At 43.2% G+C, this 19,005-nt stretch overlaps 1 protein-coding gene across 2 annotated transcripts in view; it reads left to right on the top strand.

Annotated features, from left to right (window-relative positions):
* Positions 1–19,005, top strand: part of LOC135526219 (glutamine--fructose-6-phosphate aminotransferase [isomerizing] 2-like) — a 52,724-nt gene that overhangs the window by 10,102 nt on the left and 23,617 nt on the right. For both annotated transcript variants that reach the window (XM_064954392.1, XM_064954391.1), the window contains exons 3-7: positions 2,906–3,016; positions 3,428–3,553; positions 5,550–5,608; positions 9,550–9,684; positions 11,778–11,839. In XM_064954392.1, the coding sequence (XP_064810464.1) occupies positions 2,906–3,016; positions 3,428–3,553; positions 5,550–5,608; positions 9,550–9,684; positions 11,778–11,839 (493 nt within the window). The remainder of the gene's footprint in view (positions 1–2,905; positions 3,017–3,427; positions 3,554–5,549; positions 5,609–9,549; positions 9,685–11,777; positions 11,840–19,005) is intronic.

The following is a 19,005-nucleotide window of genomic DNA, read 5'->3' as shown; positions in this document are numbered from 1 at the left end:
TTGCCAGTTCTTGCTGTGAGATGTTACCCCACTCTTCCACCAAGGCACCTGCAAGTTCCCAGACATTTCTGGGGGGAATGACCCTCGCCCTCACCCTCCGATCCAACAGGTTCCAGACGTGGTTCATGGGATTGAGATCCAGGAAATGCGGGAAATCACACACAGAACGAGCAGTATGGCTGGTGGCATTGTCATGCAGGAGGGTCATGTCAGGATGAGCCTGCAGGAAGGGTACCACATGAGGGAGAATGAGGTCTTCCCTGTAACGCACAGCGTTGAGATTGCAGGCAATGACAACAAATTCAGTCCGATGATGCTGTGACACACTGCCCCAGACCATGATGGACCCTCCACCTCCAAATTGATCCCACTCCAGAGTATAGACCTCGGTGTAACGCTTTCCTTCGATGATAAACGTGAATCCGCTCATCACCCCTGGTCAGACAAAACCGTGACTCGTCAGTCAAGAGCACTTTTTGCCAGTCCTGTCTGGTCCAGCGACGGTGGGCTTGTGCCAATAGGCGACATTGCTGCCGGTGATGTCTGATGAGGACCTGCCTTTCCACAGGCCTACAAGCCCTCAGTCCAGCCTCTCTCAGCCTATTGCGGACAGTCGGAGCACTGATGGAGGGATTGTATGTTCCTGGTGTAACTCGGGCAGTTGCTGGTGCCATTCTGTACCTGTCCCACAGGTGTGATGTTCGGATGTACCGATCCTGTGCAGGTGTTGTTTCATGTGGTATGCCACTGCGAGGATGATCAGCTGTCCATACTGTCTCCCTCTAGCGCTATCTTAGGCGTCTCACAGTACGGACATTGCAATTTATTGCCCTGGCCACATCTGCAGTCCTCATGCCTCCTTGCAGCTTGACTAAGGCACGTTCACGCAGATGAGCAGGGACCCTGGGCATCTTTCTTTTGATGTTTTTCAGAGTCAGTAGAAAGGCCTCTTTAGTGTCCTAAGTTTTAAGAACTGTGACCTTAATTGCCTACCGTCTATAAGCTGTTAGTGTCTTAACGACTGTTCCACAGGTGTATGTTCATGAATTATTTATGATTCATTGAACGAGCATGGGAAACAGTGTTTAAACCCTTTACAATGAAGATCTGTGAGTTTTTTTTTATTACAAATTATCTTTGAACGACAGGGTCCTGAAAAAGGGACTTTTTTGTTGTTGCTGAGTTTAGATAACGTGCCACAGGCCCTCAAGGTGTGCCGCAGTATGACGCAACTTTTAAAGGAGGAACCAATGTAGGGGTTGATTTTGGGACAGGGCATCGGTCAACAGTGTTCAGATAAATGAGATGAGGTGAACCCAGAAAGCAAAGAATGCAGTGGTAGAGAGTCCTGAACATGTGATGAGAGAATCTGTTGCCCCTATTCCTGTTCTGAGCCTCACCATACACCAATGATATCTGCCTCACTGATATTTACTATTGCTTTGGCACATGTTTAACATGATTTTTAAATGACTACTACATCTCTGTACCACACACCAATAATTGTCTGTAAGGTCAAGCATTGAATTTCAAGCACAGATCCAACCACAAAGATGTTTGTTAATGGCACCTATTGGTAGAAGGGTAACAAACAAAAAAGCTGACATTTAATATCCTTTGAGCATTGTGCAGTTATACATTTTACACTGTGGATGGTGTATCAATACACCCAGTCATGACAAAGGTACAGGTGCCCTTCCTGAATCAGTTGCCGGCGAGGAAGGAAACCGCACAGGGATTTCAGCATAAGGCCAATGGGGATTTTAAAACAGTTACAGAGTTTAAAGGCTGTGATACGAGATAACTGAGGATAGATCAACAACATTGTAGTTACTCCACAATACTAACATAAATTACAGAATGAAAAGAAGGAAAAGAAGCAACATAATAAAAAATAAGGTACTAAAGTAATATTTGGCAAAGAAAGTAACTTTTTGTCCTGAATAAAAAGTGTTATGTTTGGTGCAAATCCAACACAACACATCACTGAGTACCAGTCTTCATATCTTCATAGTTTGTCATCTGCAAGGACTAGGGACTTTTTTTAGGATAAAAAAAACGGAATAGCACAGGCAAAATCCTGGAGGAAAACCCAGTTCTGTCTGCTCTCCAACACTGGAAGACAAATTCACCTTTCAGCAGGACAATCACCTAAAACAGAAGGCCAAATATACACTGGAGTTGCTTAGCAATACCACATTGAATGTCCCTCGTTACAGTTGTCCTAGTTACAGTTTTGAGGTTAAATCGGCTTGGAAAATGTATGACAAAACTTGTTAATGGCTGTCTAGCAGTGATTCTAACATGTGTTCGTTGACACACACACACACACACACACACACACACACACACACACACACACACACACACACACACACACACACACACACACACACACACACACACACACACACACACACACACACACGTGACCTACGTGAGCTGGTTGATATTCACAAGAGATTCCACAATAATCAGCTCTTTCCTCTGATAGGTCCGTTATAAAGGTTTTGTATTATTTCAGGCAGTAGTTTTGAAAGTAGTGCTAACGAGCCACAACAGGTCCCCGGAAATGGTGTACTATGACATCCATTTTGTATGATATGTGACGTCCTGCAAAAAAAATGTTAATATATATTTAGCAATTCGTATGATATTGTTGCAAATCCAATTTGTACAAAATGTTATGAATTTGTTGTTCTTCAGATCTTGTTCAATCTCTTTATTTGAGTCTTTCAAACAAGTTTTCAAATCGGACATGAACACTGCATCAGTTGAAGTTGAACTGATTCATTGACTAGCCTTGCAGCCAACTAGCCAGCAGGTTTAGCCTTCATTGACCATGATTGGCTTAGGGTTGGTATTGCTATACATTTGCCTCAGTAGTTTTTCTCTCGTGTCTCAGGCATCGCTGTGGATGGTGACAAAAACACGACGACAGATGGCATCAACAACAACAACATCGTTCTCATTAAGAAGAATGGCAAAGTCAAGGCCCTGGATGAAGAGCTCTACAGTAGGTCTTATGGATACATTTCTCTCATTCCCTCATCACATTCCTCTCCTCTGACGTCACATATGATTCCAAAGACTCCTATGGCCTGTACCTCTTTCTTCATGGTAACTTCTTTTCTGCCTCACGACCCTTCAAGTGCATTTCTCTCCCTCTTCTAGTGCTCCTCACGCTTTCCCTTCTGCTCTGTCCTAACCAAATACCTCTTTAATGAAAGAGGGTACAGTGTAGGGTTATGGTAAGACATTGAGCTCGGCTGAATTACCAGACGAACGTAGTCAGTCCTCTGTCAGCTTCACCCTAGCAATGTACCCATTATTGACTGACGTTAAGTCGTATCATGTTACTGGTCAATCATTGATAGAATACCTTTGTTCGTATTGTTGATCAGTGCTTGATGTGTTTTGTGATCAGAGAAAGACTGCATGGATCTGGAGGTGGAGTTGGACACACATTTTGGCATGGCTCACACACGCTGGGCCACACACGGAGAACCCAGCGCCCTCAACAGCCACCCCCACCGCTCCGACAAGAACAATGGTAACACACACTCACCTGTGTACACATACACACACACACACACACACACAGTTCATACCTTTTTATTTTATTTTATTTCACCTTTATTTAACCAGGTAGGCTAGTTGAGAACAAGTTCTCATTTGCTACTGCGTCCTGGCCAAGATAAAGCATAGCAGTGAACCTACACACAACATACAGTGCAGACATACACACCAACCCACTGCTCTGTCATGGCTTTGACAAAGTTCTCTGGAACGGCGGTGTCAGTCAGTCAGGCAAGCTATTTTTTTTCTGGTTACTGATTGGCCAGAGATATCAATGTGTAAAACACACCTTACATACTGTGATCAGGCCTTGCCTCCCCGCAGCTCTCTCTTACAGGGAGAGTTCTAGGGGAGTGTGGGAGGCCTCAGTGAAAGGAGTATTTACACACTTCCAAATGTAGAACATGAGATGGACAGAGATAATCAGCCTTTCACAGAGGCCAGCCAGACAGACAGACAGAGTCTTGTTCAGTTGACTTTAAACACAGCCATATCCTTCCTCAGGCACACCTTTCATATGTGTTCTTTGTGCTAAAAATAACTATGTTCAGTGTCATTTTAGTTCTAGTTCTGACTGCCACATGCAAAGGTGTGTGTGCATATGTCAGCACTCAGGATACACTCCTTAACTATACAGTCAGGCAGGAATTACAGGAATTGCTGTTAAAATACCTTTGGTCATGTAGTGTATGTGGACACCTGCTTGTCGAACATCTCATTCCAAAATCATGGGCATTAATATGGAGTTGGTCCCCCGTTTGCTTCAAAAATAGCTTCCACTCTTCTGGGAAGGCTTTCCACTAGATGTTGGCACATTGCTGCGCGGACTTGCTTCCATTCAGTCACAAGAGCATTAGTGATGTCAGGCGCTGATGTTGGGCGATTTGGCCTGGCTCGCAGTCGGTGTTCCAATTCATCCCAAAGGTGTCCGATTAGGTTGAGGTCAGGGCTCTGTGCAGGCCAGTCAAGTCCTTCCTCGCCGATCTCGTCAAACCATTTGTGTACGGACCTCTTTTTGTGCACGGGAGCATTGTCAGGCTGAAACAGGAAAGGGCCTTTCCCGAACTGTTGCCATAAAGTTGGAACCACAGAATCATCTAGAATGTCATAGTATGCTGTAGTGTTAAGATTTCCCTTTACTGGAACTAAGGGGCCTAGCCCGAACCATGAAAAACATGCCCAGACCATTATTCCTCCTTCACCAAACTTTACAGTTGACACTATGCATTTGGGCAGGTAGGGTACTCCTAGGATCCACCAAACCCGGATTCATCTGTTGGGCTGCCACATGTTGAGGCATGATTCATCACTCCAGAGAAGGCATTTCCACTGCTCCAGATCCAATGGCAGCAAGCTTTACACCACTCCAGCCGACGCCTGGCATTGTGCATGGTGATTTTAGGCTTGTGTGCGGCTGCTCGGCCATGAAAACCCATTTCATGAAGCTCCCGACTAACAGTTCTTGTGCTGACGTTGCTTCCAGAGGCAGTTTGAAACTCGGTAGTGTTTCAACCAAGGACAGACTATTTTTACACGCTAAGTGCTTCAGCTGAGCCATTGTTGCTCTTAAACATTTTGCTCTTAAACATTTTGCTCTTAAACATTTCCACTTCACAATATCAGCGCTTACAGTTGACCGGGGCAGCTCTAGCAGGGCAGAAATTTGACTAACTGACTTGTTGTAAAGGTGGCATCCTATGACGGTGCCACATTGAAAGTCACTGAGCTCTTCAGTAAAGGCCATTCCACTGCCAATGTTTTCTATGGAGATTGCATGGCTGTGTGCTGGGTTTTATACACCTATCAGCAATGGGTGTGGCTGAAATCGCTGATTCCACTCATTTGAAGGGGTGTCCACATACTTTTGCCCATGTAGTGTATGATAAGAGGAGTTCTATGATAAGAGGAGTTCTGATTTCTCACTGTCTCTATTTCCTGACTGATTTCTTGCTGTCTCTATTTTCCCTCAGAGTTTGTTGTCATCCACAATGGCATCATCACCAACTACAAAGAGTTAAAGAAGTACCTGGTAAGAACAAGTCCTACTCTACCCCTCCACTCCGCTGTCTGTATTTCTATAGTTCTACTCTATTTAAGTATAAATTACTCCACCGTAAAGTTCAGCTTGTTTTGGGTCACACCCTTGGTAATGGACCGAGATATGATCAGAAGGATTATAGGATTTCAAGTCTTCTGTCATCCATTGCATTTACATTTACATTTAAGTCATTTAGCAGACGCTCTTATCCAGAGCGACTTACAAATTGGTGAATTCACCTTCTGACATCCAGTGGAACAGCCACTTTACAATAGTGCATCTAAATAATTTAAGGGGGGGGGTGAGAAGGATTACTTTATCCTATCCTAGGTATTCCTTGAAGAGGTGGGGTTTCAGGTGTCTCTATGCCTTTCATTGCCTTTGACAATCTTCGTTCTGGGTCCTTTGTTTTGGACTTTTTGACCAATGACTCTTGCACTGTTCTACACAAATGCAAGTGAATTGAAATGGCATTAACAAAGTAGCAATGATCAATGTTGGCTTGGGCTAACATGGAAACCATACAGTGTATCTTTTATCTTCTGAGTCAGCTTGCCTTTTGTCTGTCTTGTTTTGTCAGTCCAGTTTTGCTGGTTCTGCCCAGCCAGCACATAATGAATAATATTCTGAGAACCATATGTTTCTTAGTGCTTGGTGAGAGTGTGGTTGTCCTATGGTTATTTTGCATAGAACCTTCCCACAACTTTCTGGGAATGGTGCATGATAGTTGTTTGGCTTTGGAACATTCTTTTTTCTTGGTATTTCATTACTTTAATAGAAGATTTTCTAAAAGTTTAAATTTCAATTTTGGTAATGATTTAGGAATGTTCTCCAACTGGTTTGACATTAGGAATGATCTAAAATATTTCAGAGACTGTTAAGAAACAACATTATTCTGTGGGAATTTCAGTACTTCAGCATAATGTTTCCTACACATTTCCTCATGTGCTATTTAAAAGTTTGTTCTCAAATTGTCCAAGAACATTAAGAAACAACGTTTACAGCAAGATGGCACCGACAGACATGGCAGCTCTGATTCTAGCTCCTCAGCAACTTTGCAGTATTTGTTTTTTTGTGTGTGTTATTTCTAACACTATTAGCCCAGAACATTTTTTAGTGTTATTACATTCAGCCGGAAATAACTTTTGGATATCAGAGCAACGTTAACTCACCAGCACTACGACCAGGAATACGACTTTCCCGAATTGGATCCTTTGTTTGCACCCCCCAAGGAAATTGAACTTATCCCAGAGGCTGCTTCAAGATGCCGCCGGCGGAGAAAAGGTATTCGGAGTGGACTTCTAGTCCGACTCAGGAGGCGGGCACACCATCCACCGCTTCTGAGTATATTACTCGCTAATGTTCAGTCTCTGGACAATAAATGATAACGTACAGAAACCTGGCCTTCTAGGCAGAGTTGCAAGGAAAAATACATATCTCAGACTGGCTAATTAAATAAAAGATTCAGATGGGCAAAAGAACACAGACAATAGGCAGAGGAACTCTGCCTAGAAGGCCAGCATCCCAGAGTTGCCTCCTCACTGTTGATGTTGAGACTGGGATTTTGCGGGGACTATTTAATGAAGTTGCCAGTTGAAGACTTGTGAGGCGTCTGTTTCTCAAACTAGACACTCTAATGTACTTGTCCTCTTGTTCAGTTGTGCACCAGGGCCTTCCACTACTCTCTATTCTGGCTAGAGCCAGTTTGTGCTGTTCTGTGAAGGGAGTAGTACCCAGCATTGAACAAGATCTTCAGTTTCTTGGCAATTTCTCGCATGGAATAGCTTTCATTTCTCAGAACAATAATAGACTGATGAGTTTCAGAAGAAAGTTCTTTGTTTCTGGCCATTTTGAGCCTGTAATCAAACCCACAAATGCTGATGCTCCAGATACTCAACTAGTCTAAAGAAGGCCAGTGTTATTGATTCTTTAATCAGGACAACAGTTTTCAGCTGTGCTAACATAATTGCAAAATGGTTTTCTAATAATCAATTAGCCTTTTAAAATGATAAACTAGGATAAGCTAACACAACGTGCCATTGGAACACAGGAGTGATGGTTGCTGATAATGGGCCTCTGTACGCCTATGCAGATATTCCATAAAGAATCAGCAGTTTCCAGCTACAATAGTCATTTACAACATTAACAATGTCTTCACTGTATTTCAGATCAATTTTTATGTTATTTTAATGGACAATAACATAGCTTTTCTTTCAAAAACAAGGACATTTTTAAGTGACCCCAAACTTTTGAATGGAAATGTATATACTGTACTCCCTATTCTACTGTATTTTAGTCAATGCTATTCTGACATTGCTCATCCTAATATTTATATATTTCTTAATTCCATTATTTAACTTTTAGATTTGTGTGTATTGTTGTGAATTGTTAGATATTACTGCACTGTTGGAGCTAGGAACACAAGCTTTTAACTACACCCGCAATAACATCTGCTAAATGTGTGTATGTGACCAATACAATTTGATTTGATTTGATTTGAGTACTTCCACAGAACATTTCACACAAGTTCCCGTGTGGTTCTATTTCATGTCCTATTTTACTATATTCTGGGAAAGTTATAAAAATGGTGTGACTTTAGCGATGTTCTTAGAACGTTCAGATAACGTATGGTTCTCTTTTGGCAATATTCTGGGAATGTAAAAAAAAAGGAAATTGTACACATTAACATCAATAAACTCTACATTATTTTCTCAGAACATTAAGAAGACTTTCCATTAAAAAAAACGTTGTAACATTCAGAGAACGTTCTAAAAGGTTTATTTAAAAACATATAAATTTTGTTCTCAGCATCAAACAAAATCTCTCTATCCTCAATCATCTTAAGTGTGTTTAGATGTGTCGGCGCACCAACTATTTGGTCACACCTGATCTTAATGAGTTCTTGTTTCCTTTGAAAGGGGGTGTGTTTGAGTAGACAAAAATAAACAGCTTCGTATGCGTAAAAGAACATGGCATGCTATCTCCATCCTGGTGGTGCAGTGGACTTCCATGGGTAGAGAACAGAAGATCATAGGTTTGAATCTTACTGATGCCATGTCACATTAAAAAAGACATGTGTTCACATGATTATTGCCTAATAAATGAATGTATCCTATCTGTGCGTGTTACACAAAATTGACCCCAAATAAGCTAGCAGTGTTATTAGTAAAAGACTTAAGTTTTCAAAACCTTCCAAATAACCTATAATTTCCATTCTCAAAGCATTAATCAATCCTCCCAGGAAAACTTTGAAAGGAACCAGAGTAAAATGTGCTCTGAACCTCCCTGCAACTTAAAAATGAACTTTCCCAGAACCGGCAAGATGTTCACTTTTGTTCTTAGAACGTTTAAAAAACGTTCTGTTTTACTGGTCAGGAAACATATGGCTTTGATCCCACAACCAAAGTGAAACCAAAAATATTAGTTCCCACAACATCCAAGGAACCTAATGTGCTAGCTGGGTACCTTCTCCTCAGCTATAATGGGTATAAATTCATGCAAGCAGGAGACACTGAATAGTAACTGATAGCTACCTCTGCTGGTTTTGCTAGTTATCACTCATAATTCTTAGGGTATAAAATGTTGTTCTTACCCATCCTAGCAGATATCCATCCCAAGGCAATTATATCCTAGCAGACAGTAATTTTTTTTTACAATAAATCATGTTTTGTGAACCATGCTGAATGTACTTACCTCCCCTTAGATTTATTTGTGCTGAAGCCAACTCCTCTGACTATTGGTGTTATGCTAGCGAAGTTATTACTATGCTAGCTAATGCACATTTAACCGTTATTTTGGCAGGGAGTCCAATTGAGACCAAGGGAGCCTTGCATGAAAAGCCCAGAAATTACACAATAAAAGTTAGAGGCATATCTGGGAGTGCTGCTTTCAGTAAGCTTGTAACATTCATTCTGATCCCCACCCTCTTCCAGAACTCCAAGGGCTATGAGTTTGAGTCAGAGACAGACACAGAGGTCATCCCTAAACTGATCAAATACGTTTACGACAACCGAGAGAGAGAAGACCTGTCCTTCTCTACCCTGGTGGAGAGGGTCATTCAACAGCTGGTGAGTACTGGGACACCTCAATCAGTCAATAAAATGTATTTATGAAGCCCTTTTTACATCAGCAGGTGTCACAAAGTGCTTATTCATAAACCCAGCCTTAAACCCCAAACAGCAAGCAATGCAGGTCGGGGTTCCATTGCCACAGGCAAAACAGCAGAAACTGGATCAGCAGCACGACCAGGTGGACTAGGGACGGGGATAGCCAGGAGTCATCAGGCCAGGTAGTCCTGAGGCATTGTCCTAGGGCTCAGGTTCTCCGGGAGTAGAGAGATAGAGAGAGAGATACGAGAATTAGAGGGAGGATACTTAAGTTCGCGCAGGACACCAGATAAGACACGAGAAATACACCAGATAGGACAGTCTGACCCTAGCCCCCCGGCACATAGACTATTGCAGCATATATACTGGAAGCTGAGACGGGGGAGTAGGGGCTCACTGCGGCCCCGCCCAATGATACCCATGGACAGGGCCAACCACGCAGGATATAACCCCACCCACTTTGCCAATGTAGCGGATGTGAAACGGCTAGCTTAGTTAGCGGTGGTGCGCGCTAAATAGCGTTTCAATCGGTGACGTCACTTGCTCTGAGACCTTGAAGTAGTTGTTCCCCTTGCTCTGCAAGGGCCGCGGCTTTTGTGGAGCGATGGGTAACGATGCTTCGTGGGTGACTGTTGTTGATGTGTGCAGAGCGCGCCTGGTTCGCGCCCAGGGCGGGGCGAGGGGACGGACATAAAGTCTATACTGTTAAATTGATGCTGTTGACCTGGATCGCTGCTTGCTGCGGAAAAGGAGGAGGTCAAGAGGGGTGTGAGTGTAGCGGATGTGAAATGGCTGCCTTAGTTCGTGGTGGTGCGCGCTAAATAGCGTTTCAATCGGTGACGTCACTTGCTCTGAGACCTTGAAGTAGTAGTTCCCCTTGCTCTGCAAGGGTCACGGCTTTTGTGGAGCGATGGGTAACACACCACAATCGTTTCAAGTACATTTTCCCTCAACAAAGTATTTATCAAAAAAGTCAGTTCTGGTGGGAAAATAAGTGTTTTATTTTCTGTTTGGGGGAGGGGTGTCGGAGGCGACGTGAGATTTATTTAAATTATTCTTCAAAAACTACTATGATGACGACGACTACTACTGTGGCTGCTTCTGCTACTACTACGAAACAAAAATGAACTGCTTAACAAAAATGACAAAACATCCCCAGATCCCATCTGGCCCTATGGTGAATTCCATCTCTGAAACAGCATTGTAAGGGAGTGTTTTCAACAACAGAGCAACAATCTCACCCAGTTCCCCTTGATGATGTCATCATCACACTGTCCAGTCTGGCCTCAAATTTGTCCGTCCCATTAATAGTGTTACGTCATCACCAAAACTGTCACCATGGCAACCACCCCAACAACATCTTTAGTGACATCGCAATCTGTATCTGGTGAACAGGAGCGAGACACTTTTTCAATCCGTTTTGCACCAACTAGATTGCTCAGTCATTTTCTCTCTGTCTCGCTCAGTTCTTCACACACTCTTGTTGTTGAGTTTGGTCTTATTGGAGCCAGTCCTATCTCAGCCACATCTCCCCTCTCCTTGGCTCACTGTAAAAGGTCTGAGAAGAACACAGAGGATAAAATGTACAGCATCACTGGGTTTGGGCTAATAGGAACCAGACCAGAACAGACCCCTTACATCCTAATGACCACTGCTCCTCCCCCTCCTCTCCTCCATCTCTCTCCCACCCTTGGTGAAAGTGCTGGCAGTGTGTTGGAAACAGAGCTGGTTTTATACAATAGAGGTCTTATTCCTCCTAACTTCCCTGAACATCGACCCCCCTCCCATCCCTTCCACACATCCCCACTACTACCCCCACGAGGGGAAACAGATGGAAAAACTGTCTCCAAAAAGAAATAGGAAATTTGAATGTTGTTTTGTAATGTCACTGTTGGTCTGTTCAACTGAAACTGTCCTCTACATTTTCCTTCGCTGTATTTTTTCTTTTTACAATTCCTTCTCATTTTCAACCTTCCCCTCTTCCTCGTCATCATCATCATCATGGACCCTAACAGACATGTTTGTATTCTCTCCTCTTTGTCATCCTGTCTTAGGAGGGGGCCTTCGCTCTGATGTTTAAAAGCAGTCATTTCCCCAGAGAGGCGGTGGCCACCAGGTCAGTATCCACGTCCACTCACATGTCTCTGTCTGTCTGGCCTATGCCATGTCCTCACATAAGTCTGTCTATATATACATACAGTATATATTTATATAGCTCATTCTAATATTTCTATATTTCTTAATTCATTTATTTGTATTGGTTTTGCGTGTATCGTTTTGTATTGTTAGGTATTAATGCACGGTTGGGAACATAAGCATTTGCTACACCCGCGATAACATCTGCGAAGTTTGTGTGCAAAATTTGATTTGAAAGGATCAACACCCGTTGGCATTGACTAGTCGTCTCAGCTATCGCCACAATAAAGCAATAACAGCTTGACTCTATATAGCCCTATATTGATCTTCAGACTGTTTCTCTGCCAAGCTTCTATTCCATCGAATTAATGTGTCATGTATGATGACATCACTCTTCCCTAGCTACAGCTCCCTGCCCAGCGTAAAGAACTGTCAGAGAAGAGAAGGATACAGTAAACAGAGGGAAGGAAAAGAGCGTAATTGAGAAACGTGCCTGTTTTCTTTAAGCCTCAGGTGGGAATTACCCCAGCCAGGTGTAAGCTATCAAACACAATGACTTAGAGATTTACGATTGTCATTTTTTTGATGGGAGTCTTATGTATGTCTGAGTACTTTTATCAGGTGCTTTGTGTACACACTGTCATAGGTCCTATTTGACACTATAGGAATAAAGGCTTGAGCTATATTCAGGTTATTTTTGCCACACCCTCTCCCCCCACCTGCAGTGGACACTATTTCCCTACTTTCAAGGCCCATAATGCAATTCTTCAGAAAGTGTGCGTGGCTTCACAAACGTTTTCAGAGTTTCAGAGTTTTGACAAATGTTAAGAAAATGTCACACCCATCTGCACCTGCATCAGCCAATCAGAGAAGCACACATAGAGTAATGGAGATGAGAAAGCTAGAAACATGAGCAGGAACTGAACTCATCCAACTGTAGGGGAGAGGGTGGAAAAGGAGCAAGAAAGTGCCAGAGAAGAAGAGAGACAGCAAAGCTGTGTTCGAATACCCATACTAACATACTATTAGGTCATTTTAGTATACTGTAAACGAACGGTGTAATTTCAGTTGAGCATACTAGAGCTATGCTTGTCTATTGGAAATTGATGCTCTTGCTAGCTTGTTAGCGTAACAAATGACTAGCTAGACATTTTATGACAAGTGTGTTATTAAATTGAATCTGGAGGGCCAGAGTATGATCTGGGTTTACCGGTAAACCCAGATCGTTGTCAGATTGCCAGTTCATAAATTCAGAGCGTTTTGCTCTCTCTCAGCACACTGGAACGTTAGTGATGGGCATTCTGGCTCTTTTCAGTGAGCTGGCTCCTTCGGCTCAGCTCACCAAAAAGAGCCGGCTCTTTTGGCTCCCAAATGGCTCTTTAAAAAAATATGTTTTGTATTTTTTTCAAGTCAAACAGTTTGCAATAGTTTGACTATGAATGGTGTTAAAACAAATCTAATTAAATAATTAAATAAAATCATACTCTACCTTAATCACAATGTATATAAAATATATTGGTTTGTTATGAAAAAGAATGCTATTAAACATTTGCATTTAAAGCATAACTTTTTAATGTATATAAACAAAGTGCTTTGAATTAGTTAAATATATTCATTGAAGTCTTTTGATTATTCATATCATATTTTCTAAATATTTGTATAGATTCGGCTCTTCTGACATGCCGGGTCTTAGAGCCGACAGGAATGGCACTGGAGAATATTAGCTGGTATGGGGAGTTGACATTTAATTAGGAATGGACATGCAACAGGACAGTAACAGCGTCAGAACTGGGAAACACAAAGACAGACGACAAACAATGCAGCAGCAGGGAACAGAGCTGGGGAAACGATAAATATAGGGGAGGTAATAAACAGGTGATTGAGTGAGTCCAATATCGCTGAAACGCGTGACGAGGGAAGGCAGGTGCGTAAATGATGTGTGTAGATGATGGATGCAGGAGTGCGTAATGCAGGGCAACCCAGGGAAGAGCGGGAGCAGGCTTGACAGACTCGTTTGCGAACGACCCATCACTACTTAAATAGCCAAAATACGAAGTATACATGCAGTGGACACTATTTCCCTACTTTCAAGGTCCATAATGCAATTCTTCAGAAAGTGTGCCTGGCTTCACAACGTTTTCAGAGTTTAAGAAAATGGCGGAAATATGCGGCCGAAGTCCAACGAGAGCGGATACAAATTAATTTCTTAAACTAATTTCGACAAATGTTAAGAAGTGTAATAAAGTAATGACTTTTCAAATAAGTTACACTATGTTGGCTGACAATTTGCTACGCTAGCCTTACGAACCGCATAGCATTACAGCAGTACGTACCTGTGTTTTAGCTAGTTACCTAACGTAGTCGGCTCCTAATACATCGAACTTTCCATGCAGTATATTAACTATCTGCTATCTAACTAACTACCCAACGTTTATTGACCTGATTGTTCATATCATGCTTAGCTAAGTGGTATAGTCGTGTGCGTTTCAATTGAGTTAATAGCACTCATCTGAGTGTGCCAGAGCGCCGAATAACGGATGCATTTACGAAAGCTCAACACCCGTTGAATATGGTCAGTGTCGGTAAACGTCGGCACAAAAACTGTAATTCAATTGTTGCCAGCAGCACAGTTACATTCACCAATTATTTTTTTATTTTTCCATAAACTCATCTTCAAAACACTCTCCTGCAACCCGCCTCACCAATTTATATTTATAAAAAAGTATTATTTACCTCAAATCTGTAATCCTCCAAGAAGCCAGCCAGAAACTCCAAGAAGCTAGCCAGAAGCTAGCCAGGAGCTAGCCAGAAGCTAATCCAGAAGCTAATCAGAAGCTAGGTCAGAAGCTAGTTAGTTTCTTTACTGGCAAATCGTTAGTATTCAGCTAACCACGGTTTGTGGTCATCATCTATCCTTTAGCTCGAAAATCTATCGCGGCTCAGAACGCTCTAGTGCGGCTCAGAACGGAACATACCGGACCAATTTTTCTCTCCATGTCCCTGGATTTCTACCGCTAACTCTGGACATTCATACCTGGATCTCACAGCTAGCTAGCTGCTATCCGTGTGACTATCGGCTTTCGTCGATTCCGGAGCAAACATCAATTATTCCAGAGCTAGCCAGCTGAAGAGTTCCATCAATCACTCCTGGGCTGCAGTCACCTATCCGGACCCGTTTTACTGCCTACGCGGAGCCCCACCGGGCCTTCACAACTGGACTGCCGACGTTATCTACCCGAAGGAGTTATCCGGCTGGCTTCTCCGTCGCGATGTTACCTGAACGCCCATTTGCGGCCTGCTAACCATTAGCTGTCTTATCGGCTGCTATCTGAATAGACAATCGGACAATTTATTTATTTTTATTATTATTTTTTCTTCTTGGGCATCTAACTATATCTATTGTTTTTATTTTTGTTGTTGTTGTGTGATTTGGATTAATCCCCTCTACCACACGGAACCCCACTAATCTACTGACGGAACGCAAGAGGTGGCTAATAACAGACGTCCTTCCTATGCTAGCTTGCTACCGATGGCCTGGCTAGCTGTCTAAATCGCCGTGACACCCAACCAACCTCTCCACTCACCCGAACCTTTTGATCACTCGACTAAGCATGCCTCTCCTTAATGTCAATATGCCTTGTCCATTGCTGTTCTGGTTAGTGTTTATTGGCTTATTTCACTGTAGAGCCTCGAGTCCTGCTCACTATACCTTATCCAACCTATTAGTTCCACCACCCACATATGCAATGACATCTCCTGGTTTCAATGATGTTTCTAGAGACAATATCTCTCTCTTCATCACTCAATACCTAGGTTTACCTCCACTGTATTCACATCCTATCATACCTTTGTCTGTACATTATACCTTGATGCTATTTTATCGCCCCCAGAAACCTCCTTTTACTCTCTGTTCCAGACGTTCTAGACGACCAATTCTTATTGCTTTTAGCCGCACCCTTATTCTACTCCTCCTCTGTTCCTCTGGCGATGTAGAGGTGAATCCAGGCCCTGCAGTGCCTAGCTCCACTCCTATTCCCCAGGCGCTCTCTTTTGAGAGTTTGTTCTATTCACTGCTTTAGCACACTCTGCCAACCCGGATGTTCTAGCTGTGTCTGAATCCTGGCTTAGGAAGACTACCAAAAATTCTGAAATTTTAATTCCAAACTACAACATTTTCAGACAAGATAGAACTGCCAAAGGGGGCGGTGTTGCAATCTACTGCAAATATGGCCTGCAGAGTTCTGTCCTACTATCCAGGTCTGTACCCAAACAATTTGAACTTCTACTTTTAAAAATCCACCTCTCTAAAAACAAGTCTCTCACCGTTGCCGCCTGCTATAGACCACCCTCTGCCCCCAGCTGTGCTCTGGACACCATATGTGAACTGATTGCCCCCCATCTATCTTCAGAGCTCGTGCTGCTAGGCGACCTAAACTGGAACATGCTTAACACCCCAGCCATCCTACAATCTAAACTTGATGCCCTCAATCTCACACAAATTATCAATGAACCTACCAGGTACCTCCCCAAAGCCTTAAACACGGGCACCCTCATAGATATCATCCTAACCAATTTGCCCTCTAAATACACCTCTGCTGTCTTCAACCAAGATCTCAGCGATCACTGCCTCATTGCCTGCATCCGTAATGGGTCAGCGGTCAAACGACCTCCACTCATCACTGTAAAACGCTCCCTGAAACACTTCAGCGAGCAGGCCTTTCTAGTCGACCTGGCCGGGGTTTCCTGGAAGGATAATGATCTCATCCCGTCAGTAGAGGATGCCTGGATATTTTTTTAAATGCCTTCCTAACCATCTTAAATAAACATTCCCCATTCAAGAAATTTAGAACCAGAAACAGATATAGCCCTTGGTTCTCCCCAGACCTGACTGCCCTTAACCAACACAAAAACATCCTATGGCGTTCTGCATTAGCATCGAACATCCCCCGTGATATGCAGCTGTTCAGGGAAGCTAGAAACCATTATACACAGGCAGTTAGAAAAGCCAAGGCTAGCTTTTTCAAGCAGAAATTTGCTTCCTGCAACACTAACTCAAAAAAGTTCTGGGACACTGTAAAGTCCATGGAGAATAAGAACACCTCCTCCCAGCTGCCTACTGCACTGAAGATAGGAAACACTGTCACCACTGATAAATCCACCATTATTGAGAATTTCAATAAGCATTTTTCTACGGCTGGCCATGCTTTCCACCTGGCTACTCCTACCCCGGTCAACAGCACTGCACCCCCACAGCAACTTGCCCAAGCCTTCCCCATTTCTCCTTCTCCCAAATCCGTTCAGCTGATGTTCTGAAAGAGCTGCAAAATCTGGACCCCTAACAAATCAGCCGGGCTAGACAATCTGGACTCTTTCTTTCTAAAATTTATCTGCCGAAATTGTTGCCACCCCTATTAGTAGCCTGTTCAACCTCTCTTTCGTGTCGTCTGAGATTCCCAAAGATTGGAAAGCAGCTGCGGTCATTCCCCTCTTCAAAGGGGGGGACACTCTTGAACCAAACTGCTACAGACCTATATCTATCCTACCAAGCCTTTCTAAGGTCTTCGAAAGCCAAGTCAACAAACAGATTACCGACCATTTCGAATCTCACCATACCTTCTCTGCTATGCAATCTGGTTTCAGAGCTGGTCATGGGTGCACCTCAGCCACGCTCAAGGTCCTAAACGATATCTTTACCGCCATCGATAAGAAACATTACTGTGCAGCCGTGTTCATTGATCTGGCCAAGGCTTTCGACTCTGTCAATCACCACATCCTCATCGGCAGACTCGACAGCCTTGGTTTCTCAAATGATTGCCTCGCCTGGTTCACCAACTACTTCTCTGATAGAGTTCAGTGTGTCAAATCGAAGGGTCTGCTGTCTGGACCTCTGGCAGTCTCTATGGGGGTGCCACAGGGTTCAATTCTTGGACCGACTCTCTTCTCTGTATACATCAATGAGGTCGCTCTTGCTGCTGGTGAGTCTCTGATCCACCTCTATGCAGACGACACCATTCTGTATACTTCTGGCCTTTCTTTGGACACTGTGTTTAACAACCCTCCAGGCAAGCTTCAATGCCATGCAACTCTCCTTCCGTGGCCTCCAATTGCTCTTAAATACAAGTAAAACTAAATGCATGCTCTTCCACCGATCGCTACACGCACCTGCCCGCCTGTCCAACATCACTACTCTGGACGGCTCTGACGGCTCTGAATTCGTGGACAACTACAAATACTTAGGTGTCTGGTTAGACTGTAAACTCTCCTTCCAGACCCATATCAAACATCTCCAATCCAAAGTTAAATCTAGAATTGGCTTCCTATTTTGCAACAAAGCATCCTTCACTCATGCTGCCAAACATACCTTTGTAAAACTGACCATCCTACCAATCCTCGACTTTGGCGATGTCATTTACAAAATAGCCTCCAATACCCTACTCAACCATTTGGATGCAGTCTATCACAGTGCAATCCGTTTTGTCACCAAAGCCCCATATACTACCCACCATTGCGACCTGTACGCTCTTGTTGGCTGGCCCTCGCTTCATACTCGTCGCCAAACCCACTGGCTCCATGTCATCTACAAGACCCTGCTAGGTAAAGTCCCCCCTTATCTCAGCTCGCTGGTCACCATAGCATCTCCCACCTGTAGCACACGCTCCAGCAGGTATATCTCTCTGGTCACCCCCAAAACCAATTATTTCTTTGGCTGCCTCTCCTTCCAGTTCTTTGCTGCCAATGACTGGAACGAACTACAAAAATCTCTGAAACTGGAAACACTTATCTCCCTCACTAGCTTTAAGCACCAACTGTCAGAGCAGCTCTCAGATTACTGCACCTGTTCATAGCCCACCTATACTTTAGCCCAAACAACTACCTCTTTCCCTACTGTATTTAATTAATTTATTTATTTTGCTCCTTTGCACCCCATTATTTTTATTTCTACTTTGCACATTATTCCATTGCAAATCTACCATTCCAGTGTTTTACTTGCTATATTGTATTTACTTTGCCACCATGGCCTTTTTTTGCCTTTACCTCCCTTATCTCACCTCATTTGCTCACATCGTATATAGACTTGTTTATACTGTATTATTGACTGTATGTTTAATTTTACTCCATGTGTAACTCTGTGTCGTTGTATGTGTC

Source organism: Oncorhynchus masou, chromosome 32 (genome assembly GCF_036934945.1).
Source record: "Oncorhynchus masou masou isolate Uvic2021 chromosome 32, UVic_Omas_1.1, whole genome shotgun sequence".
Lineage (NCBI taxonomy): Eukaryota > Metazoa > Chordata > Actinopteri > Salmoniformes > Salmonidae > Oncorhynchus > Oncorhynchus masou.
This window is presented reverse-complemented; position numbering and strand designations above follow the sequence as displayed.